This window comes from Megalops cyprinoides, chromosome 17 (assembly GCF_013368585.1).
Source record: "Megalops cyprinoides isolate fMegCyp1 chromosome 17, fMegCyp1.pri, whole genome shotgun sequence".
NCBI lineage: Eukaryota > Metazoa > Chordata > Actinopteri > Elopiformes > Megalopidae > Megalops > Megalops cyprinoides.
Window position 1 is genome coordinate 9,525,999 of NC_050599.1, and position 24,306 is coordinate 9,550,304.

At 41.8% G+C, this 24,306-nt stretch overlaps 2 protein-coding genes across 3 annotated transcripts in view; both read left to right on the forward strand.

The window, feature by feature from the left end:
* The window catches only part of LOC118792513 (microtubule-associated protein RP/EB family member 3-like), a 44,300-nt gene extending 40,789 nt beyond the window's left edge, over positions 1 to 3,511 (forward strand). The window contains exons 6-8 of one of the 2 annotated variants that reach the window (XM_036550384.1): positions 1,329 to 1,474; positions 2,134 to 2,286; positions 2,796 to 3,511. In XM_036550384.1, coding sequence (XP_036406277.1) covers positions 1,329 to 1,474; positions 2,134 to 2,286; positions 2,796 to 2,864 — 368 coding nt within the window. In that variant the 3' untranslated portion in view covers positions 2,865 to 3,511. The remainder of the gene's footprint in view (positions 1 to 1,328; positions 1,475 to 2,133; positions 2,287 to 2,795) is intronic. The other variant, XM_036550385.1, reaches the window with a different exon arrangement.
* Positions 3,512 to 7,225: 3,714 nt separating this feature from the next.
* Positions 7,226 to 23,289, forward strand: tmem214 (transmembrane protein 214). Its single transcript, XM_036550652.1, has 17 exons — positions 7,226 to 7,507; positions 10,411 to 10,613; positions 11,230 to 11,380; positions 13,195 to 13,329; positions 14,305 to 14,387; positions 14,802 to 14,907; positions 16,765 to 16,846; positions 17,190 to 17,291; positions 17,504 to 17,645; positions 17,736 to 17,827; positions 18,544 to 18,592; positions 19,286 to 19,393; positions 19,830 to 19,947; positions 20,536 to 20,632; positions 21,426 to 21,594; positions 21,701 to 21,852; positions 22,188 to 23,289. The coding sequence occupies exons 1-17, from the start codon at positions 7,357 to 7,359 to the stop codon at positions 22,312 to 22,314; spliced, it is 2,067 nt and encodes a 688-aa protein (XP_036406545.1). The 5' UTR covers positions 7,226 to 7,356; the 3' UTR covers positions 22,315 to 23,289.
* The last annotated feature ends 1,017 nt before the right edge of the window (positions 23,290 to 24,306 follow it).

Genomic DNA, 24,306 nt, shown 5'->3' on the forward strand with positions numbered 1-24,306 from the left:
GCCACACCCTGTGCACTGACGTGCAGGACTGGGTACATCAGCATAGATAACACTCAATACACATGCACACCAGTGTGACTGTTTTCACACTACAGTCCCGCAATTAACTATAACAAAGTGAGTGCCAGCTGGAGGATGGGCACCCAGTGAGTCACAGGGTTCCAAGAGCTGCGTGATGAGGGGACCCTGGGCAACCTGCCTACCCCCTAACCCCATGCCTAACCCCAGCAAAACAAAGCCGGTTTGTTCCAGTTTGTTCTGCTGGTGTGGGCCAGTAGATGACATAGACGGCCACAAAGCAAGGCTGTCAGGACTCTAAAAAGTGTATGTTTTGCTCAATGAGGCCACTCCATTCACCCGCCTTAGCTGTAGGTTAGCAAAAACTAAGCTGGGTCAGAGGCATTTTTACAATGAACTGCCTTGGGCTAATGTTATGTCCCACACGTCCTAGGAGATTCACCCAGAACAGAGAGAGGTCAAACAGAAGTAGATTTATTACATGCAAAACACCATAGCCAGAGAGTGTCTTTAGCCTTGTTTACACCTAGCCAGGTAGTATTGGCTTCATATATCATCAGTAGTATCTTTGTGGCTGCAGTCTTTCCAAAATGGTTACAAGAAAACAACTAGTCTTAGGATGTCACCATCGACCTAATAAGCTAGCAAGTAATCACACAAGCCTTACAAGGGATCTGATTTCTTCACAAATAAATGCAGTTCAAATGGGTATTGGAAGTACAAGAAAGGTTCAAGCATCATGCATCATGCTGTCATGCATCATGGCCCTGTTGCTGAGCTGTGAACAGATGCAGCATGGAAGGTTTTTTTTTCAAGTGTTTTAGATTCTGATTGGATCCTCTCAGCATGGTTCTCCTAACCTTTTGTCATGGTTAAATTACATAAACCCAACCCCAAGTACCAGATGCATGTAGAATCTCTTTGCTCATTTGTCAGACAGTAACGTAGTGTGAAGTGCATGCAAGTAATGCATTGTGAAAAGTCTTTTTAGATTTTTTTCATTTTGTTCTCACCCCGTTGAAAACAAAGAGAAAATATAATAAAATGCTGCTGTCTGTAAGAAATTACAAACGTTGAATTCATCAATAAAAACAAAAATTTTAGGTTGGCAACCCTGCTTTTTGGCCTTTTGGGGGTCCCTGATTCCCAAAATAAAAATGACGCTATGCTTGCTACTTCTGTGGTTTAAAAAAAAAACAGAAAACGGGTTTTGAAGGCATGTAGTGAGGCTGAGCATTTCTGATCTTTGTTTGCTTATGGAATCTGTCCGCGATTAATCACACGAAACCTGCATAATGTCCCTGATCCAGTACCACAGAGGACGTCCCCGACAGCACCCAAGAACATGCCCACCCCGCAGAGGGCACTCAACAGCAATCCCATGAGGAGGAACCCCCCCATGGCGCGGAACGGAGGCGGAGACACCGAAGCCCAGATCATGGAGCTAAATCAGCAGGTAGAGTCCTGGGGAGGGTAAGAAAGTATTACTATACCGTAGGGCTATCTCATTAAATCGACGTTCCTGTCCTCTGGATGAAATGTTAAACCAAGGTGCTGGCTCACTGTGTTTTTAAAGTGTGCCTCGAAACTTTTTAAATGGGTTTTCAAGGATATTTTTCTTTTATGGCTCTCTCAGTGCCATTGGTCTATTTTATCTGACAATTTATTTTTCATCCTGTATATGAGGGCTTTGAGGAGAAGAGAGCCATGCGTTTTAGAAGGAAGTGTGATGTACAAATACAATGTATTATTATTATAAGTAGTAGCATTGATAATAATCATATTAATGAAAAACACGATGGATGTCAGTGCTTTTCTGGATGAATGTGTGTCTCAGTACATCATCTCGATAAGTGAGTCATCTCAATGACTTTTGCTGTGACGTTGTGCTCCTGTTCAATTGATATGTCAACAAACTGCCTTGTGTAGAGACCTGGGGACCATGAGAAAATGAGTGAGTGTTGCATATTCTGAACCTTGCATTATGGTTCTCTAATCTGAGGAGGTGTGGAGGAGGCATAGTTCTTGGCAACTACTGACTTATAATGACCTGTTTCTTTCTTTGTGCGTAGTACTGATCACAACCCCGTCTCTGCTTTTTCTTCTTGTCTGAAGCTCATGGACCTGAAACTAACAGTGGACGGGCTGGAAAAGGAGAGAGATTTCTACTTCAGCAAACTACGCGACATTGAGCTGATTTGCCAGGAACACGAAAGTGAAAACAATCCTGTTCTCGCCAAGATTGTTGATATTCTTTATGCTACAGAGGTACCTGCGCTCCTCCGCCTCACCTCCTTTAGACAGTTCTTGTACATGCATATATTTTCTGTGCAGGAGGTGCAGCACTTTTAGTATGGCAAACTGAACATTCTTCCCTAGACTTGAGAAAGGGCTGTATGTATATTGATGGCTTAGTGTTGATGAATGAGTTCTTGAGTTTTTCTCCATTACCATTTCTTTTTTTCCCCCATGGGGGAGTTCATCAAATTAACTTGTAATGCCACAGTTCTTTTCATTGTTTTTAGTGGTCACATAGCCTTCAATGTCATTAGCTCAGTTTATTTACAGTTTTAAAGGCCTCAAAGCACAACATCGGCCCCAGTGGAGGGCTCAGCTAGGCCTAGAAATCGCAACCACTGCATTATAGTGACTGTACTTGGCTCAGTGTGTGTTCGCTCCAGTTGTAAGCATCCAGATCTTATTAGTGGAAGTGGTGACTTACAGTACATGGTGTCTGACCAGGTTTTTTTTACCTCCGTTTTTTTTTTTTTATCCAGGACGGCTTTGCTGCACCAGATGACGAAGAGATTGATGACCACCCACACGAAGACCCAGATGAATACTAAACCCTCCCTGCCTCTAGACCCCGTCTTTCCTTCTGTCCCCCCCCCCCCCCCCTCCCTCCCTCCTGTTCTTTCTCTCTAGCTCCTCTGGGCTGTCCACACACTCCACACTTTTGACTTCAGACGTCGCACAGCCTGTTGTTCTGCCCCTTCCACGCGATCACAGCGGCCAGCCCTCCACGTGTCAGCATGGCGTACAAAACCAACCGATGCAAAACGTAGGTGCAGTGAGATCATGAACCGAGCTATCAATGTCGCGATGAGGCGAGACCATGGAGCAGTCATCCACCCCTGAATGAGGTTACTGTCTTGCCTGCACCTTTTGTAGCCCTGTTCAGGACTTTAAAAAACAGCACTTCCAGCATTCAGGCCATTGCTGCACTACTCTCCCCCTTGTCCACGCACCATAGCAGCTGGTCTCATTCCCATCGCACGGCTGCTGAGACTCTATTATACACGACAGAACAAAGAAATTTATGTGTCATTATTTTCCTCAATGACTTCAGTGGTACTTTTCATTTTGTGTTAAGGCAATCAACTGAAAAAAAAAAAGACTACAAAACAGTGGCGATGATGACGTAATTACAAGGCAGGTTGTTTTAACAGCTTATTTGCGTTTGAAAGACAGCATGAGGCTTTTTTTTGTTTTTGTTGGTTTGTTTTTAATTTCTTTTGATTGGGGGTTTGGGTGTGGGGTGGGTGGGGGGGGCTGGGGGGCACGTAGCACCTTGGAGAAACGAATTAAGGGAAAAAGGAATAATAATGCACACCAGTAATGAGTAATGACAATGCTAATCATGATGGATGGCAACTGACCATTTTGGAACAGCTCTTTGGCTAGCTCTCCTTAAGTGCATATCTACATTGAGCATGTGAATGTTATAGATGAAGAGTGAAGGAGTGATATATATTTTTTTAACTACTTGTATTTGGAGCTTCAGTCCTCATTCGGAGGCCTGCGGATGTTCTGCACCATTTGGCTCATTACTAACTAAGATGGGGAACTTCCAGATGGGCAGTAGTGGGGTTAAGCATCGATGTCTGAGATTTACTGTAGACTGAGTGCAGCAGCACAGCCTCTTTTAGTGCAACTGTGAAATGTATTTATTTAAAAAGGAAAGGCCAGTTGATATTCAGAGGTAAGAGTGGTCACACTTTTCTTAAGGCCTGTTTAATCAAATTATTCTACAAATGACCATTTTAAAAGCAAATAAAAAAACACCACTATTGGCTGACTCCAATTCAGAGTATAAGAGTTTTTAGCTGCTATTTTTCTTTTAAGTTTTACGTATTTGGAATTTGATTTTTTTAATATATTGTACACCTTTAATTGCCACACAAGTTCCGATCTCAGGCAGTAGATCAGGAGAGACTTGCGGTTTGAAGGAGAGGTGTGGGACCGATTTGAGAGTGACGCTAGTGCAGTTATTGGCCTCATGGTTTTGATTCCCCCCGCCCCCTGCTGCCTGTACAACCACACTCCAAAGTCACCTGGCTCGGATATCTCACCTTCATTCTCACACGGACAGTCTGATTGAAATATCGTGGCCATAACAATCTTGTGCAAAAAACCTGCATCTGTTTTGAGTTTTATTAAGTAAATAAACTTGTGTGAAAAAACTGAAGCACATTTGTTGTCTCTGTCATTATTGCACAAAGTTTACATAGCTGGAACACTCCACATTTATCCCACAAAACAGTTATTCATAAATAATATTATTAATTAATAATAATAATAATTAATTAATAATAATTAATAATATTTTTCTGTGTGGTCTTGGTAAGACTAAAATATTGCATATTTAATTTAGTAGTTGAAAAAGTCTTGCTTACAGACTTTCATTTCTTCTATTTGATATTCTTTTTTGGGTTTATGAAAGGTATGAATAAATTTGGAGGCTACTATAATTACATTTACTTTTGCTTATTTGTGTAAAGGGAAAATACATATAAATACACTTAATACACCTGTGCAACATTGGTTTTGTTATTTTCCATGAATTCACTGATAGAGCTGAGGTTAAGTGATTATCCTTAGGTGTCAGCTTGTCTGTCTGTGAACAGGATGGGTAGAAAAGTTATGGACAGCATCAGGTGAAACTTTGTGAAATGATTTCCTGTGGGAGAAGGAGGAAATTGCTTGATTTTATGGTGGATACAGCAATTTACCGGGTGCCACTCGTTGATTGATGCTGCATTAGTTGGGCCAGTGTTTGAAGGACACCAGGTTATATTGTTGCACCAGCACACAGTAGCAAAGTATAGTCTTAGGAAAACAGAACATTTCTCAGAGTCCCACAGAAGAAAGGACATTAATTATCAAATTAAGCAGTAAAATGACATTCTGCCATTGTTTCATGATCAACTCTGGTAATTAAATTGTCATTCAAACCAAAGGATGCTTCTAAAGAGAGCCTCAAACTACTTTGTTATATCTGCTGTGGATTGAATGCAGAGAGTAGCAATGGTGCAGGAGTAACTTAAGATGAAATCTTTTAATGATGATAACATCCCCATGTAAACATGAGTGGATTCATTGGCACAAGACAGCTACCCGCATGCTGTGATGGCTCATGGGGTCATTAAAAATACTGACTTGTTGCAAGGCATCAGAAGTCAAGTATACACTGCCTGCTTCCACCCTGGAGGGGCAAAATTCAACAAGCCAACAATTAATGAGCCCAACTGGAGAAACAAATGCAAGAGATTTCTGCTCCTGAAATGACTTAGTGCACTTCATTTGCCTGCCAAATAGAGTGTAAGAATGAAAATAGGAAACATGAAAATAGTATTGGTTTGAGATTTAAAGGTGTGCTGCTGCTGTTAATCATAAGACCTTACTGTAGCTATGTGCTGCCACCTGGTGTCTTGAGCATGTGATTCATAATTGAACAATCAAATCATTTGATTGAAAATCATATTTTCACAAACAAAAACAAACATAAAACAGACAGATATCTAGGATGTGACCGAACGTGTTCCTGTATTAAACCTTTTTCTTCACTTGTTTTGTTGAATACATAACCCAACCTTTTTATGGGGCATTTTATAGGGCATTGTCATGGATTTGAAAAATGGCACCTCCTACAGCACAGTGTACTAAACACTTCATTGAGGAATTGGTTTTTCTATAGGGAAGACTGCCCCCAGCTGGCCTTCCATCACCACTTATGGAAGCAATATACAGTATATGACTTTTGGCTACAGGCTGCACAGCTGAATGGTTGCTCTTTAGTAAAGGTTTATTTTATGTTAGATTTGGGGTTTCCAGCCTTTACCACTGTGTATGCCTCCTTATTTAGGTAAATGTTGGTATTTTCTCAAGCAAACATAATGTTGATTAATGGATGGGGTTATTGTTTTCAACCATTTGGAAACCTACTGTAATTTTTTTTAATTGATTTTTTATTGCTATACATTGAAAAGAGGAACCATTTTTTCTATTCTCTGCAGAAGCCCTAACTGGATTTGAATGTCACTCATCACACTGTACAAATTACGTTCAGTAATTTTCATCTCAAAATAATCAATGCTTTGCTTTGCTTAGTTGAGACCCAAGCTCAGCTAATAAATACATTCAAAGGAAACCTATAATATTCAGCTTGATTCTAGCAATTTTGCATTAGCTGACAGAAAAGATTGCTAATCACAAAGGAACCTCTTTATTGATGTGTGTCAGTGGTAAAATGCCAATGCTAGCTCAATTGCAGTCAGGTACCACAAATTTCCTAATGTATTCCTGCATGTATTTTCTCTGAACTGAAGCATGGGATATATCCCCATCTTTCAACCAGTGAAGCCCAGGAGAGGAACTCCCTGTGAAGGTGTGATACACCTAATTCCTTATGAAGCCAGGTAAAATGCAACCCCAGAGTTCACATCCTTACCTAGGGGCATTGAGGTGGTCAACCAACAAGAGTATTTCATACACTCACATGTAACTCAAACAGCACACACTAATCTTCCCCCTTTGAAAGGGATCTGAGGTGCTGATATCAAAATAAATAAATGATATATGAAACCATTCGAACATTATCAGTGTATTTTTCCAAGAACTTTCAATGAAGTGTAATATCATTTAATGTCAATGAACTGAAATGCAATTAACATGACGGAATTAAATGCAGTGTGCATTAAAGAGGATGCATTGGCAAACACACAATGTCGTGTTCATAAACATAACGTCGAAATTAGGTGTTGGCTGTTCTGTAAACGTAGACAACCGGTGGTGCTCAAAAGCATGCCGCAGACGGCGCAATCTGTAATGTCAAGTAAAAGCCGATGGTTTTTCAAAAGAATACACGTTAATTTCTGACGTCATGTGGGCAAGGAGACGTGGCAAAGGGACGCTTAAATCCTCAGACACCGTCAACGGGGCGACCATTATTTCTTTGCACGCAACCACACAACGGTGGTGGCAGGAAAAAACTACAACGCAGCCAACACAAAAGACTTTTTTCTTATTTAGCTACAAAGCGTATAAACGTAGGGAATAATGGCTTCGGCTGGGAATAATGGATCCGTTGGCAAGTGGGAAGTGGTAAAGAAAAGCAAAAAGCAGAACAGTGGAAAGAATCAGTCTGACAAGAAATCGGGAGCAAGGAAAGCCCTGAGCGAGTCTAACCTGCCCAGGATTGACCCGGCTTGTAAGTAAGACATGTCACCGAGCTAACCGGCGGCAAGCAAACTATCTGCTGTGATGAATTTAATAAGAATGAAATTGAGTTTTGCTGAACGGAGTTTCCGCTAGTTGGTAGATTGTAATATTCAGTGCCTTACTGACCGAAGTAGCTAGCTGGCCTAGCCTGAACTGTAGCTAGCAGCTAGCTTGCTAACTAGCCGACTAACGTGCCTCGATGTGTTTCATTCTTAACCCCCCAAGCTAAACTGAGTTGGAGTACCTAGATCATATGAAAACTTAGCGATACATAACTAGCTAATTTAGAAACCGAACACGCTGTCATGCAGCTAGTTGGCTACCCGTTTTGATAGTTCGTAACAAATGTACGTGTTAGCTTAGCGAGATATATGTTAGCAAACGCTTGCTACATCAAAAATATTGCTAGTTATCGTTAGCTGCTCTATTGTCAAATATCCTGATAACTGTCTTTTTTGAATTAGCTCGGTAATCACTTGGTCGTTCGGAGGATCACTGGTCGTTAATGTTAGCCAAGTTAAATCGTTAACTAACGAAGTATTTTCTGATAGCCCTTTTAGCTGATTGATGTATGTGTAGCTGGTTTTTATCCGGGCAGTCCTTCGTATTGTCTGGCGTTTTAGAATAACGAAATTGCGAGATGGCTATAATTACATGTTGCTGGCCACATTGGGTGGTCTTTTAGGGTAACCTGGCACAAACAAGCCTCCATATTGAATGAAAGACCAGACTGGCCCCAGGTTAAGTTGTGCCATACGGATACGTTGTGGCATGTCATTTTAGCATGCTTTTTCCACTCGGCGAGGGATGTTAGCTCATTAGCGGAGGTACGGTGAATCTAGCTAAAGTTAGACAAGTTGGCAAAATGACTTCCTCCTTTAGTGCCATTACACGTGACAGCGAATGGCTTTTCACCAAATACTCCCTGCGTTTCGATATTCATGAAATCCAGAGGTCATTTCGAAACAGACGAGGCCATAATAGTTAGTTAGTGGTTGCACTTCATACATTTGACATTTTTTGAAAATAATTAGCTTGCTGTCTGCCTAGGTAACTTTAGTGTTAAAGTTTTTTTGTTTTACCGTTTCTCTTCTGTCGGTTCCATATTTGTTTGCCATCACCTCTTGTCGATATGCATACATAACCTCATTTACCCTGCTGTCTTGCTGTCACGATGGTTTGCCTCTCTCCTGCTTCATGCTGTCGTCGTTACCACCATAGGCATTTTGAACGGTTTTTTAAGCGAAGATCACTTCACATACTGTTTATGCAGTGTAACGTCGCTGCCAATTATTTTATCACGGAGTTATTATTGTAACCGGCTGCAGTTGTAATGGCAGCGCAGTCTAATCACAAATTGTAAGTTCAGTCGATGACAACAGTTACCAAAAATCATTGTTATAAATTGGGGGGAAAACAACTCAGTCCAGTAGCTTTCTAATTACTTTGCACTGTTTACCACCCCTGGGAAAGTTAGAGCTTAACCTGATGTGGACTGAGAAGGCTTAATATCAAAAACTCAAAGGTTGCAGCCTCTCAGGGCCTCATCACAAGTGACAGGCAGTTCTTTTTACTTTGTCTGCAGACCTCTAATGGTGTTACACGTAGTTGATTAGCAAGTGTTACAATCCGCTGCTTATCATGATACTAGCTCAGCAAATGCCAAACTTCGAAGGTGTTTTGTGTTACAACCTGATTTTACCTCTCTCCTTTAAGTTGCTTGACATGTTTGCATCTTTACTGGCCAATCTATCAGAATACTCCTTACTGTAAATGTGCAAATTAGACTGTCTGTGGTTGTGCTGTATGATAAAATGACATGGAAATACCCAGTTGGAGTCAACAAAAATGATATTGATCTAAATAGGGGGTTAAATTTAGACTTTCTAAAAATATAATCTATAGGATATGTGTAATCCATATGGCCTCGTGTTTTCCCACGACTTGTTTTTGTAAGTTGCAATTTGATCCTCTGTCACCTTAGATGCAGCCATAGTCAGTTGGCCTCTTAGCAAGCAGCATGTTGGATCCTAATCACTGCACAGCTGTTTAGTTTTCTCCCAATGTAAATTAACAGTGTGGTTAAGATGACAATTGTTGCCATGAAGATGGCAGTTGGGTCTTCATTCTGTTTTAAATGATTTGCTTCGTGGTTTTTATGAAGGTGTCGGAGTAGGGCATTCCAGTTCACTCCTGGTCGCTGCCATCTTGGAGGGTGTGTGACGCAATTGGCTTCATAGTTGACTGCAGTTCCATACATACCAGTTCTGTCAAGTACTGACACTCTCTCACAGTCCTTGTGTATGCATATATAGCCTGTAGTGTGTGTGTGTGTGTGTGTGTGTGTCTCAATACTGGAGAGTAAACCTTCAGCAAGTTCAGAAATAGAGAGATTAACATTGCGCACATTTCTAACTGCATTTAAGATGTAAATTAGAGGCGGTTATAAGCACACAAATATTGCACAGAGGCCTGCACTGTTATCATAAGTTAATGAGGGTTGTAGAGATGGAACTGATACATGTTAGGCACACCATGTGACCACTGTTTGTGCTCTTCTTTCCTGGGGCAAAACAACCCACAAAGCCAAGTCTGTAATCAAATGAAATGTCACTGATTATTAAATGTTCATGCATTGTTTTTTGAGACTTTTGTGCTGTACTGCTCCCTTTATGCAACAAACCAAACATTACTTCAAAGAGTGAAATAAGCTTGCTAAATCCTTTGCAACTGGGGAATTGAACTTGCTTTTGTGACCTTGCAAATGCTTTGTTGCAGAAGGGAGTAACTAGGCGATGCCAAAACACTTACTGCGCAGATGCGTCTACTGCTGGGGGGGAGACATTAATAGCCTTCTCACAGACTAACACCCGTTTTTAAAATTTGACACAGCGCCGTTGAAGATGTCGGAAACGATCTTCGAGGGCTTTGAGAAGATAGCAAAGAAACAGAACAAGGAGCAGGTCCCCCCAGCTCCAAGCCCAGAGCAGCAGCAGAAGAAGGCCAGCGCTGGGAAGCAACACAAGAAGTCCTCAGCCAACGGCAGCGGACAGAGGCCAGCCCAGTTTAAAACGCTGGAGGAGGCCATGAAGGCAGTGAGTTACTTTTTCTGTCCGTGTTTCCCTGTCCCGTACATTTCAGCTGAACCTGACATGACATTGTGGGTAGTGTGCTTTGTAGTTTAGATATTTCTTCATAGAGGTCCAGTATGGTTTCTCAGCACATGACAAAGGAAATAGGCTTTTTTACATTTAGAAATCGCTGAAAGCTGAGGCAGATATTTTATGCTTAACATGCAGAAAATATTTTTGTATTAACATGGTTATGCATGCAGTGGAGATGTAGCTTACAGTGAAGCAGCCTGTACTAGTTTGTGTTTTTGGCTGTGTAGTTAAGAAGGATGAAACAAAACAGGTGTTACAGTGGATTATTAACAAGTGAGTGGCATCCCAGCCCCAGATACTGTAACAGACCTGTTGTCATTATTCAAAATGTTTTTGGATTTGCAGTGTTGTGCAAATAGCTTGGGGTCACTCAAAGGAAAACATTCCTTTTAAATTTTGAACTTTGATATGCTGCTATGTAATAATCAACCCTGAAGAGGCGCTGATGGGCAGCTCTGAATGAGCTCCATTATTGCATGTTTTTTTTTTTTTTTTTTTTGTGGTTCTGAAAGGAGAAGTGAGCAGAGTGCTGTCGTGTCTTCCTCAGCTTGACATTTCAGAGCTACAGCAGCAGCTGGAGAAGAGTCAGAGCCTGTTTCCAGAGAACCCTTCAGTGTGGGTGAAGGACCTGGCTGGGTACCTCAACTACAAGCTCCTGGCCCCAGAAGGGGACCCAACTCTCAGCAGCCACACTCATGGTCAGTTCACTGCAGACTGGTATTGGCACCTTTTTTGTGTGAAAAGCATGAGCAGAACAGGCTTGGTGTAGCGTGTTCACGTAGCGTGTTCACGTAGCATGTTCACTTCATCACTAGAAATGATGTCCATTGTTTAGGCAGAGTACGCGACACGTTTTTTGTGCCCAGTGAATTAGTAACTGTAATATTTAGGGAGCCAAGTCTGGCTATGGCACCACATTCTTTCCTCAAGGGCACTGAAGGGCATTGTGCCACTGTTCCTGCGCGCCTCAGTCAAGGCACTGTTGGTCTGCATACAAGAATAAAGCTAAGCGTCAGCTGTTAGGTAATTCGAGGTTCCTTTAAACGACTTGACTTGGCACTAAATTCTTTAAGAAGAGCGTTGGTTTGCAACAAAGGATATCTCCATCTCAGTGTGTGGGTGGCAGGTCCTGGTCAGAGCAGAAATATAATTAGGTATATATTCTCCTGCCCTTGGGTGGAAAGAAAACAACAACCTGTACAGAAGTTGAGTCTTGTCATTAGTCCTGGCCTAGGGCAAGAGCCAAATGTCTTCAGGGTAGTTTTGCTTGTTTGTGTCCATGTTTTAAGAAGTGGAATTGGCTGAGTGATTAAGGCCACCTCTGCTTGACCTGGGCACTCCCTGGTTCCCTCGTCTCTTGCCGTCAGGGAGGTGATTCCTTTGGACGGAGGCAGACAAAGGCAATTTGAACTGCAGGGCCTCCTTCAGGGGCACAGCCTTTGTGCGCTCTGACAGGACAGGAGAAAATCATGAAATATGAATGAGTGAGTGAATCAGCCGCTATTTGCGGCGGGGGACCGTGGGTTTTTTACGTGAAGTCAGCACAGGAGGGCTCAGAGGAAAGGGTACTTATTTACATTCTCCAAACAGCTTGCCTGTGGTCCAGGGGCCAGAGCGTGACAGGGCGATAAATAAAAACGTCCTTGTAAAAAAAAAAAAAAAAAAAAACAGGACAGTTTCTTAATCAGGGAAATCCAATCGGATGGACAGCAGCCAGCTTGCGGCAGCGTTTCTCAGCTGCATCAAAGGACAGGATGTTCGAGATGATTCTCCAAGGCTGTTTGAGAAACATCTTTGCTCCAAAGTGCTTGTATTCTGTTGCGTTTGCTCCTAAGAGCAGAAAGAGGAGTTTGCTGCACACACAGACGTTTGTAGGTATTATTTATCATTTTACCTACAGAAGTGTTTTCTCTTGATATTTTAGTATGGTGAATTTTAGATTCTTCCAGTTTCTTGTATAGTTTTTGTAGTGTTTTGATTCCCGTGCTGAGAGACGACATGCTGGTGCAATGTGTACGCCCCTGTGTGTGGATTGCACAAGTTCTCTTTGGCCTAATAAAGAGTTGAGTATATAGGATGATGCAATGACTAGTCAGCCATTATGTTTTACACAACTCCCATGTCCCACTAATAAACCTGATTGCCTGCCTGGAGTGGACTCTGTCATTATGATTGCACGGTGTCACTGTGGCCAACAGAGATGGTGGTGGAGCAGTAGTGCGTCCTCTTCAGTGATGTTTTGAGTTCATATTTGTTCACTAATGCTGTGAATTGTGTTCTTCCAAATTCTCCCGTGAATTCAAAATTTGCTGTTACAAAAATGGCACATAGGGTACTGTGGTTTGAGTGTTTTCAGAAAAAAAATTGTGCAGTGGAAGCCACCAACAAATGTACTTTACCGTGTTTCCAGTAAAGCTGGAGTTGCTCAATCCCCTGTGTGTCAGGGTGTCATTTCAAAACCCGTTTGTTGAAAGCGGAGGATGCTGACCGCCTGAATTTGTGTATTGGACAGATTACCCCTACTGCCTGGCCCCGAAGGAGCTGAAGAGCATCATTAAGAGTCTGCTGGCCAAGTGCAGTGACACTCTGCAGGACTTCTTCGATCACTGCATTTACACCATGCTGCGGGAGCTGGACAAACCCTCAGGTGCGGTGCGCTTCCTCCGTCTGCTCCACGAAGGGCCGGATTGCTGCCTGCTTTAATGGGCAGGCTGATATTGGGCTACTAAGAGCTCTGGCCGATCAGATGTAAATCTGTCTTGAAAGCTGTGTTTGCAGATTGCACTTCAAGTCTGCCGAAAAAAGGAATGAATGCAAAAGCGTATTGGTCTTCAATAGGGATGTTAACCATTTGAACATGTACACAACACCTGAACTAACAGCACAGGTGTTCAGACTGTCAAAGAAGTGCAGTCACCTTCGGAATTAGATTGATTCATTATAGAATGCTAATTAATGTCTCATTTTTGTTTGTAGACATTATAGCAAGCATATTTATCTTCTGTAACGTATGTTAAATGTTCACTTTAAGTACATTTCACACTGACTGTGAATTCATGCTCAGTCCCACATTGACTTGATGTGTTGACCACTGCTGCTTCTGTAAGTTTCTAATTGGATAGGTGGTTCTTTTTAAATAGGATGAACTGAGCTAGCTAAATTCTGAATCGTGTGTGTTGAATTATTCTTGAACCGTGTACATGATTAAATGTTTAACATCCTTAGTCACCTCTTGATTGGCTCTGCCCGGGACAGTGCAGTTACTGTTGCTCGTGATTGGCCTGCCTGTCAGGCGCTCCGCTGTCTGGGATTCCAGGAGACGCATCCTCTGTCCCAGACACGTCAGTTACACTCCAGTGCACTGGGGATTGGAGCCTGGCGGGAGCACGTGTCAGCCACAGGCAGCGGGAGCGCTCCGCTGCCCTGCCGTCCTGGAGCCACATGGCTGGTTTTGTGTTTGGCAGGACCTGTAATGTGGCTGATAAGCTCTGCCAGTCTGGATGGGCAGGGTGGATGCCCTTGCGAGCTGCGCTTGCATGCCGTCTCTGCCCCCCCCCCCCCCCCCCCCCCCCCCCCCCGGTGCAGCAGTCTAAAGGTGAACTCTCACTCTGTGCTTTGGCAGGTGAACCGCTGCATGGCTACAGGATCTGTATTCAAGCCGTAATGCTGGACAAACCCAAAATAGCCACGTTGAACTTGGCGGATGTGAGTGGAACGCCGTGTGTTTGCAGAGGCTTGGACTGAACCTGAGGGTCACGCTGACCCCCGCAGGTGTCCCCGTGTGCAGCTGCCAGTGTTCAGCATGCAACAGTTCTTGGATTCCACTGTTTTTGATTAACACTCCATTTGTGTTCTTTGGGGGTTGCTAAATACTGAGTATGATGTCTCATTTATGTCAATAATTTGACCACAATTTATTTTAATGTACGCATGCAATATCTCTGTTCTTGTGTACTAAGATTGAACAGACTCTTCCCCTGAATGTAAAACAAACTGTTTCCTAACAAATTTAGATTCTGAGGTTAGTATCATTGACAGATACTTACACACGGGTTGAAACGTGTCCATGTGGCAGATAAAATACAGATTGTAACCGCTCTCCTCTCTTCCTCTGTGAAGCACCTGGAACTGCTGCGCTCTCATCAGAACCGGCCAGTGAAGTGCCTTACCATCATGTGGGCTTTGGGTCAGGTGGGCTTCTTTGACCTCAGCCAGGGGCTCAGAGGTGAGTTGTTGTATCGCAGGTGGAGGCTGAGCACGTGAAGGGAATGATAAGAGCACACAGAAAGTGTGCTCAGCTGCGCTCACCTCCAGCCCTGCCAGAATGTCAACGGCTAAAATGCTAGCCGAAAGTAAACTATATGTGATTCTTTAGTCTTTACTGGAGCACACGGCTCCCAGCTGCGGTAGTTTAGAAACCTCATGTGAAATGAAATGCAAAGTCGCTGCAACCTTCCCCTTTAGTTTTACTTTCACAACTGCAGCTGGAGCATGTTGGAAGACTGAGGAAGATTGCACTATGTCTGCCTTTGCTGATGCAATCAAAACGAACAAATCATTGCCATAATAAATCCTGTTCTCTTCGATCCTTTAACTAGACCCTAGACTTGTTTTAATATTTGTGACTACGGTTGAAGTTGGAGCATTGCTATGGCCAGTTCAACTTTTTTCGCTTCCTCAGTGGAAGAGCTTCCTTTCATTGTGGTTGCATAGCACAGTCTAAAAAAGCAGAAACATTACCCAGGAACCAATAGGGAAGGCCCGCACGTTCCAAAGTCCTTGTTTTTAATATGTGAAAAGAGGCAGACAAATTAGGGTTGTCTCACTGGAAGTGCGACCTCCCAGTTTCCCACCTTTGGAGGTAGTTTGCTGATTATTCATGCAGTTAATATTTAAGCTGAACTCTCTGCCACCCTAAATTCTCATGTAACAGCTCATTTAATAGCAGCTGGAAAGCTGTTAGATAGTAATATGTTTTATTATCCTATTTATAAGCATCCCTATGCTGTAAATGTCGCATTTTGTAAAGCGGTTCTCATTGCCCACAGGTAATATCACATAGTGTAATAACTCATAAGTGGATTTCTATCTGTCAGGGCTTTTCCACTCTGACCAATAAAATCAATCAATGTATTTATTAAGCAGTGATGACTGTGTGTGGATGGTCTTACTGTGTGCAGTTCTGGAGGCCAGGAGGTTCCTTTTGTGACCTCTTTGCTGAAGAGTTTAGTTCCATTACACTGCATTCTTCTAACCAGCCGCAGTTATATATCATAAGTGACACTACTAATTTATGTTCATGTCTGTGTGAAAGAAAGAAAGCAGGTCATATACTTGAGATGATGAGGTCTGAGGGTGAGGGTGGAAGACAGTATTTTGCCTCAGTGTGTCTTTATACAGGTTTTCTCAGAATGAGCAGTACTCAGCTTTCTCTGTTTTGACAGCCTCCAGGCTATGAAACCTAAAATTAGACTAAGGCCGTGGAATGGAGAGAGCGAGGCTATTGAAGTGTTTTTCTTTCCTCTAGATCTAAAACTAGCTGAGGAACACTTGCATTCATTAGAGGCATATCACTTTGTTCTCTGTTAGATAAAGAGCATAATGAGTGAGTGTTCGGGTTAGTGGCTTAAGGAGACGAGTGTCATTGTGGACCTCAATGAGGTGTCCCAGTTCTATGTCAGTATGAACAGGATATTATTCAGCAGGTAGCACTAACAGATTTCTCACTACTTAGAATCTATACATAATCCCTTATGTTCACAGCTACTACTTTCCATCACTTTTTTGTGGTCATTGTGCTACTTCTTTTGCTCACCTCTGTCTCAGTTCTTTGTTTGGGCTGCCAGCTTTTGCAACACACATGCTCATGCAAAAGTTGTTTCAAAACGTCATTGACCCACAAGGTCTCAAAAGTGCCGCTTTGAGATCTGGACCTTGTTCAAAAAAAATGCTGAAACACTACATGCGAGTCTCAGGGTTGTGATCCAGAAATGTAGAAGTGAACAGAGGATTGCTGGCATTTCCTTGGTCACAAGTGAATGATGTTTGTGAGTAATGCCATGTCTTTCCCTCCTTATTTCAGTGTGGCTTGGCATCATGCTCCCAGTTCTCGGTGTTAAATCCCTGTCATCCTACGCCATTGCATATCTGGAAAGACTTCTCATGTGAGTTTAAGAAACAAGCCATTGGCTGTTTGTGCATTGGCTGCTGCATCCTTTCATCTCTCAGATGAATGGCTAAAAAAAATACCCACCTCCAGTTTACATAGCTGCTGTTTGTTAGCATTAGCTCTCTTTCATGCAATTTTATTTATTTTTAAATCCTTACCTAATCATGTGGTAGCGTGCGTGTGCTCATTTAAAGTCATGTTTTGTAGATATTGAATTACTTCACTACAAGGTAATTAAACTAACCTTGTACCCTAGTTGATAGAAAAGTTTAGTTTTTGGATTCATGAACTGTTGAGTTTGGTTGTACTTGAGTTTTATTTATTATCTTTGTGTTTAGGTTACACGCCAACTTAACAAAAGGCTTCGGTATCATGGGACCAAAGGAGTTTTTCCCCCTGCTGGACTTTGCCTATATGCCTAAAAATGCACTATCCTCCAGGTAGGTGACTGTGGCATAGCCCTTAAAATGGGAATATGTAATATTGTCAGGATGTGGAGAAATCACTCAGATGATCATTTGAGAGGAGTATCATGTACTTCCAGAGTTTGTATTTTTGCTGTTAACACATCTCATAACTTATTCAGTGAAATATTCAGTTTTAAGTTGGAAGAAGAGGTGCTGGATGCGACTTTAAATCTTTGCTCTGCTAGTCTGCAGGAGCAGCTGCGAGGTCTTTACCCACGTCTGAAGGTGCTGGCGTTTGGAGCCAAGCCTGAGGCCACCCTGCACACCTACTTCCCTTCCTTCCTGTCCAGAGCCACTCCGCACTGCCCCGATGACATGAAGAGAGAGGTGAGCGTAAGCATGCGTTTAAAGAGCCTGCCGCTGCAGTCCTGTTCTCAGGTGGGGAGTGGCATTAATCAAGCCCCTCTACTCTTCCAGCTCCTCAACAGTATGACGGAGTGCCTGTCTGTGGACCCCCAGAGCTTGGGCGTGTGGAGGCAGCTGTACACAAAGCACCTGCCGCAGTCCAGGTGAGGAATCGTTTCCCTCTTGCGATGTCTGTTTATCTGCTTTATCTCGGCGCAGTCCATAAATGGGTCTGTTTCATGTCCTCCGGGCGTTTCATGTGTGAACAGCAGGACGTGACTTCTTTACACAGGAATCCTGCTTTTGCAGTCCACAGGTGCCTGCTGTCAGTGTGTTACATGGTGTTTCGGCGCAGTTCCTTTTAACTTGCCGTACGTTTAAAAGCATGAATGCTGGAATGCATTTGATCTCTCGCCTTAGCTGTTCTTTATATGAAGCTCATTTGCACAGGCTACCAGTTGAGGACAAGAGCAATTTAGAATTATTAACACTGCATGGGTTTTCATGCGATTTTGTTCCAAACAAAGAGGCATTATTGAAGAACTCATGGGGCCCCTTACAGCAACTGCAACGATAACCTTTCCCCCAAAGGACAGTCATCTGTAATCCTTGCTCTCTGTGCAAGAACAGGGAACTCAATGTCTGTCTGATCATTCCAGACATTGCTCAGTGGGCGAGTTTGACTTGGAATCTCATTACAACTGTTATATCTGATAGTCGTTTGCAATCAAAGATGATGGTGCAGGGCACAGTTTTCATACACAGCTGAAATAAGGGGAAATGAAAAGAACAGACTATAATTGATGAAATGTTATGCAGTATGTTGTAGTATGAAACTTTTTGGTTTGTCTTGTAACATTTACTTCTCTTTTTATGGTAGCCTTCTTCTAAATAATCTCCTTAAATCCTGGAACACTTTACCACCAAAGGTATGTACATTTCCATTGCATTTGCTGTTCTTCAGTTTATTTCATGCACTAGTACAGGGGCTGCCAGCCTGTGGCCCTTTACAGCTTTATGTGCGGACCCAGATGTGAGTGTGAGGAAAATAGGTGGGTCCTGTGAAATAAGGGATGTCATAGTGTGTAGACAAACATGGGCAAAGAGCAAAGAGTATTCAGATCATCCCCGTCTTCTCAAAAGAAGCCTAAAACCAAGAACTGCAATGGCAAGTGTAAAATGAAACCGATTTTACATGTAAATTAATATTATTTTAATAATTATAACCAAAGATTATGACCATGTTGCTTATGATATGAAAATACGTTACCAAAGACATAACATCAGTGGTTGTTAATGCTAACTGTTGAATTGGTGATGGTCACTGTAATCATTGCATCAAGGGTATATCATCTATTATTGATTATATTTATCTCAGGAAACATGGTCTGTTTAAGTTCAAATTTTAACACAAAGAGGACTGTGTCCATGACTGTCCTTCTTGACACTCATTGGTCTTTATTTGCATTAGATTTTACTGTGGCGGTTGGAAGGGAGGGGAGCACGGCTTAGACAGAGTATGTTTGTGTCATAGGTTGGCCACTAGAGGGAATCTGTGCAGAAATAAGTTGAGCCAGAGGGGACGTATCCAGGAGTCTCAGAATGCTCTTTTTGTTTTGTAGCTTCGCAAAAATCTTCAGGAGACTGTCCAGTCTTTCAAAGTGACCAATGAGGAGATGAGGACGTCTGCCAGTTCCCAGGAGGTGCAGGAGTGCAATGATCTGTGCAACGTAAGCCCCCTGCATTTGTCTCGAAACGCACGCACAAAGCATTGAACAAAAACCTCTGCACAGGCCTGCTCTACTGTTTTCACATACAAATTGTAATGTGCAAATTGCTTTGGTGGTTGTGTACATGAGGCCATTTCCTGAAGATGGGTGCAGATGTGTATCTTGGCATGTTAGGGTATATAAGTTCTTATGTACATTATCTTAAGTACAGTGCTTGCACAGTATGTTCCATAAATAACATTTTAATATGTCACAGTTTCATTATGGAGCAAAAGTATTGTGCAAGTGCTGTACTTTCCTCTCAGCACCTATTCATATATTATGTTGAAGTTAAAATTCACATTTGGCAAAGTTCAGACTGTAAAAGTTACCCCATATGTGGGTGAGTGTGTGAACCGAGCTGAGTGCATTGGCATTGCCTTTCTCCTGTGTGCAGAGCCTACAGATGAAGATGAAGGGCCAGGGCTTCCCCTGGTCACGTCTGCTGCTGGCTATGATGGTGTTTGCTACGGGCTTCATCGTCCATGATGTCAGATCCCACGGCTCCTTCAAAGGTTAGCTTCCAAACTTCAAACAGCGCCAGCCAGTGTTGTGAAGACATTATTGAGAACATATTAATGCTGTGGAAAAAACAAGGTTACCCTAATTCAGACCATGACACACACCGGCAAAGCAAATCACTCTGTCACCTGGAAGGGGATTAGAACAGCCATTTTCAGATAAGAATGTTACTGTATGTTACTTGATGAATTTCGAGCAGGGAGTGAGTGATTGAATAAAACTCACCTGGATTAATCAGGACAGGCGTTTTAAGTTTACATTTACCAAATGGAGATGCAGAGATGTATTTTACCAGTGGGGGATGATTAGGTATGTAGATTAGTTTGGTTACTCTTGACTGTTAAGGAATAGGGATATTTAATGATCAGTGTTTTGTCAGAAAGATGAACTGACACCTGGTGAGACAAGCCATGACTGAGTACAGCATCTCTTTTCACAGAGGAATTTTAAGTTCTTGATGAAGATTTTACAATGCAGTGCACTCTTGCCTCTTGCTTATAAAGAAGCCTGAATTAACTACTGTTGTTAAACTGGTAAACTCGTTGTTAAACATGGACTTTTTTGCTGTTGCTATTTTTCAGCCTCTACCACAGCAAATTACCTGCAGCAGTCAGGATTGATGTCAGTCTCACAGCAGGCCTGGAGCAAAGTTTCCCACTACTCTCAGGAGGGGTTCAGGTCAGTCGCATAAACTGGGCCACTAAAACGCTGTCAAGGACAGACTCTCACCTGCAGAAGTACATGTTCCACACAGTTAGAAGATGGGTCATGTCGGTATACAGTCAGACAAGAGAGAAAACCATTTACACCTGCACAGTTTAATGCAGAGCAGCTGCAAGGTGTAGCAGGTAAGAAGGACCTGAACTTATAACCCAAAGGTTGCAGGGTTGAATCTCAGTATAATCGCTTTTTTAAATGTACATTGTGCTACTGATGGTAAGAACTAATGGCAATAATAATGAAACTTAAAATTGACTTGTTGCTAACGTGACGTGTTTCCTAGCCACGTCAGCTTAACATGTCAGCTAAAACTCTTTGTGATATTAAAACTGACTGTTGGCTTTTGATTTGCTGGGGAGAAAGCTATTTCAGTAGGAGATACCATTACGTACAGCAATTAAACCATAAATGAAGTGGAGCTATTAAAATGTCACACAATCAACCTGTTCTTAAGGGGGAAGAGTGAAATGGCATTTAATACTCACCAATGAAAGAGTACTTCTGATTTCAGTTTTGACTGGAGAATTGGTACAGTGTGGACTAGGATGTGTGCACCATGTTTCCCACAATTCTAATCATTCACAAGAGGCTTTCATCAAATTTTGTACAGAGAATCTTAGATCTTTTCTGCATTATTCAACTTTATAATCATCTTATTAAATTGTGCGCATATACATATAATATATAAAAATATAGACACACACACACATACATACACATATAATAATGATCTCTTTCTCTCTTCATACAGTTGGTTGGAAACGAATGCTCCATATTACTACTCGGAGGCAGTCACTGCTGTCGGACCTGTATTGGAAGTTGCTTGGGAAAAGACGAAAGTCACCTGTGTCTTCATTGTGGAGCAGTGCTCAGACTTAATTGTATGGGTCAAAGAAAATACTCCTCGGTTTATTGAATGGGTAAGAGAAGCTGTCCTGGCAATAGAAACATTTTTATACTGCAAAGTGAGAATATGCTTTTAATAACTTTCTCTATGCATGTGTACATTTTTTTTTTATTATTCAGCTCAATGCTAACATCCCGGACAGCGTGTTTCAATTCCTTGAATATATGAAGGAGCTTCTGTTGTTTATCCATCAAAATTATCTCCTGCCATCTATGATGTATGTTAAAGCATCACTGGAACATGCGTGGCAGATGTTTGTAGATTCCTGCAAGTAAGTACCAAAACTCTAGATTTTATGTGGAGGATGTCCTTTTCTTCTGCATTGTTGTGAGGGTATTTATATTTTAAATTGATACATTTAAAATGCAGATTGAATATGCAGTTTGTAGTTGAATGTATTTACTTACCCAGACTACAAAGGTAGATTTAAGTTAAATAGATTTAAATGTTAGCTATTTTCATATCCATTATGAGTGTGATGAAGCAAATTCTTGATGATGCTTAATGAAAAATACCTGATAACAGACTGAATTATAAAAAGCAAGCATTCCATGTATTTCTGTGCAATCATCCTTTTTTCTTCTTCTTCTTCTTTTTCTTTTTCAGTGGGGAAGTATCGCTACACTGTGTTCAAAACCACGTGATAACCATTACCAATTCCACCTGGACGTATATGCAGGACACCACTGTGGCCATTAAAAACTGGGCCGTTGAACTGATGTCCAGGTCGTGAGAAGTGCGTGAAGCACTCACTCAGAGACTGTATTCGCTTGTGTTCGCCCGACCAGGGACTAAAACCACCTGCGCTTTTTAAAAATGATGGCTTAAAGAAGGAAGATGGAGAAGACACTTGTAAAAGACTTTTTTTTTCTTTTGTCAAATTGCATGAAATTTTATATCACACTTATTTTCTACCGAAAGCTGTATCATGTTTGGATGCACAGACATTTTTCCTTTTTTTACAGGAGTATTGAGGTTTATAAAGAAACCAGTATTATATCAAAATTAATTGCCAAATGGGAACAAGCTGGAACCCTGTTACCAGCTTCCAGCCAGTCTGCTTTTAAGATACACATTGAAGATATATGTTTTAGGTTGTTTTCCTGATATTGCTGGACTAAAAATGAAAATGCTTTAACACAGAACAGTTAAAACCTATCCTCCATGGTGGGTTAGGTGTTTTGAATGACCGCAGTTTTGGAAGCTGGTTACCTGGTCTGCTCCCATCTCCACATCCAAATTCCTTAAATTCTCTTTTTTATCGTATTTGTGTATTCCCATTGTGAAAGAGCACTGGACTATGGATTACTACTGCTGCTTAATATTATATATTTTACTTGAACATCAATTCTTTTCTGTCGTAGGGCGATTCAGTGACGATTGACCTACCTCTGTGCGGTTTAGTAGATGTAGGCTTATGCTCCTCTCCCGAGTCCCTGCATAGAGCTCCCAGAGCGTACGCAGCCCTGACCTTCGCCCACCCCCCTGCCGTTTCTCTGCCATGGCACGCTGTCTCTGGAGAGGAGTAGTCCGTGGATTTCACGGAACAGTGGAATGAACGATTTAAATTCAAGGCTTGTAAGAGGGGCTTGTATGAGCTACTCTGTTTAAAAACCAATAAACATTTGAAATTTGGAATATCAGCCTGAAGGGTGAACCAATTTGTGACTTTGTATTATGTAAGATGTTTATAAATAAAGACTGTTCAGCCCGTTACTGTGTTGCAGTTCATGAATACTTTTTTTGTTTTAATACCCCGCCTCACCCCCAATGTCTTTGAATCTCAGTGGATTAAAGTTGGATCTAGAGTGTGGCCACAGTTTCAGACTTGTATATACGGAGGCTATATATGCTACTGTACAATTTCACTTGCCACCAGGGCGTCCAGTTCAAAGAAATGGCAGTGAAAGCGATACAGGCTTTTAGGACCTGGCGAATATGGCTAAATTACCAAAAAGCTGACTCGCTATTACAGAGGAATGGAGAGCCTGGCAAAAGGCATCATACCTTCCAGGAGGAAACTTGTATATCATGTAGCTAACATTTAAAAGTGAGTGAAATTATATTATAATATTACTATTATATGATGGTATATTTTTATATTTAGTTGTATCAGGATAATTTGTGCCACTAGGGGAAACGTTCAAATTCAAATTCTTTATTGGCGTGACTATTTCAATAATAGTTGCCGACACATTCGTTACTTAGAAAGGCGTTTTAATAACAGCTCTGAAACTGCTGAACGTTAGGTGTTTAATGGTTAGTAAATCTCAGTATCAAATGATAGAACTGGCTAGTTTTCGGGTGCAATTCTTGGATTTCAGGTGCCTGAAGTTGCCGTTTGTCTTTGGCACTTGATTTAAAATGCATCCACAATTTAAGCGCTTTGTTTTAATATTTTAGGATGTTTAAGTTTGGTCTGTGGAGATAAAACGTCCATTACTATAACGTTACTGGAGTGTCAGTTTGGACATTCGCTTAATTTTAAAAAAACAATCCCGACTGCATTAATTTGGCAAGGTTGAGTTTACAGGACGCCGAAAGACTCGACAGCGACCGGAGAGGAAACCAGTGTATAAACAGAAAGGGGCCTATTGGATGAACTCCACTGTACTTTGCATATAGTTAACGTTAAAAGCAAACTACCCGAGATGTTGACAACATTCTTATACATGTAATGGATAGACCTGAAAATATTAAGATAAGTAAAACATAAATCAAATCT

Bases quoted from the DNA above. Each gene is read 5' to 3' on its own strand.
- tmem214 (XM_036550652.1), top strand. From the start codon at position 7,357: ATGGCTTCGGCTGGGAATAATGGATCCGTTGGCAAGTGGGAAGTGGTA. The intron at 13,330-14,304 runs GTGCGGTGCGCT...GTGCTTTGGCAG, and splicing joins GGAGCTGGACAAACCCTCAG to GTGAACCGCTGCATGGCTAC. The intron at 19,948-20,535 runs GTTAGCTTCCAA...GCTATTTTTCAG, and splicing joins ATCCCACGGCTCCTTCAAAG to CCTCTACCACAGCAAATTAC.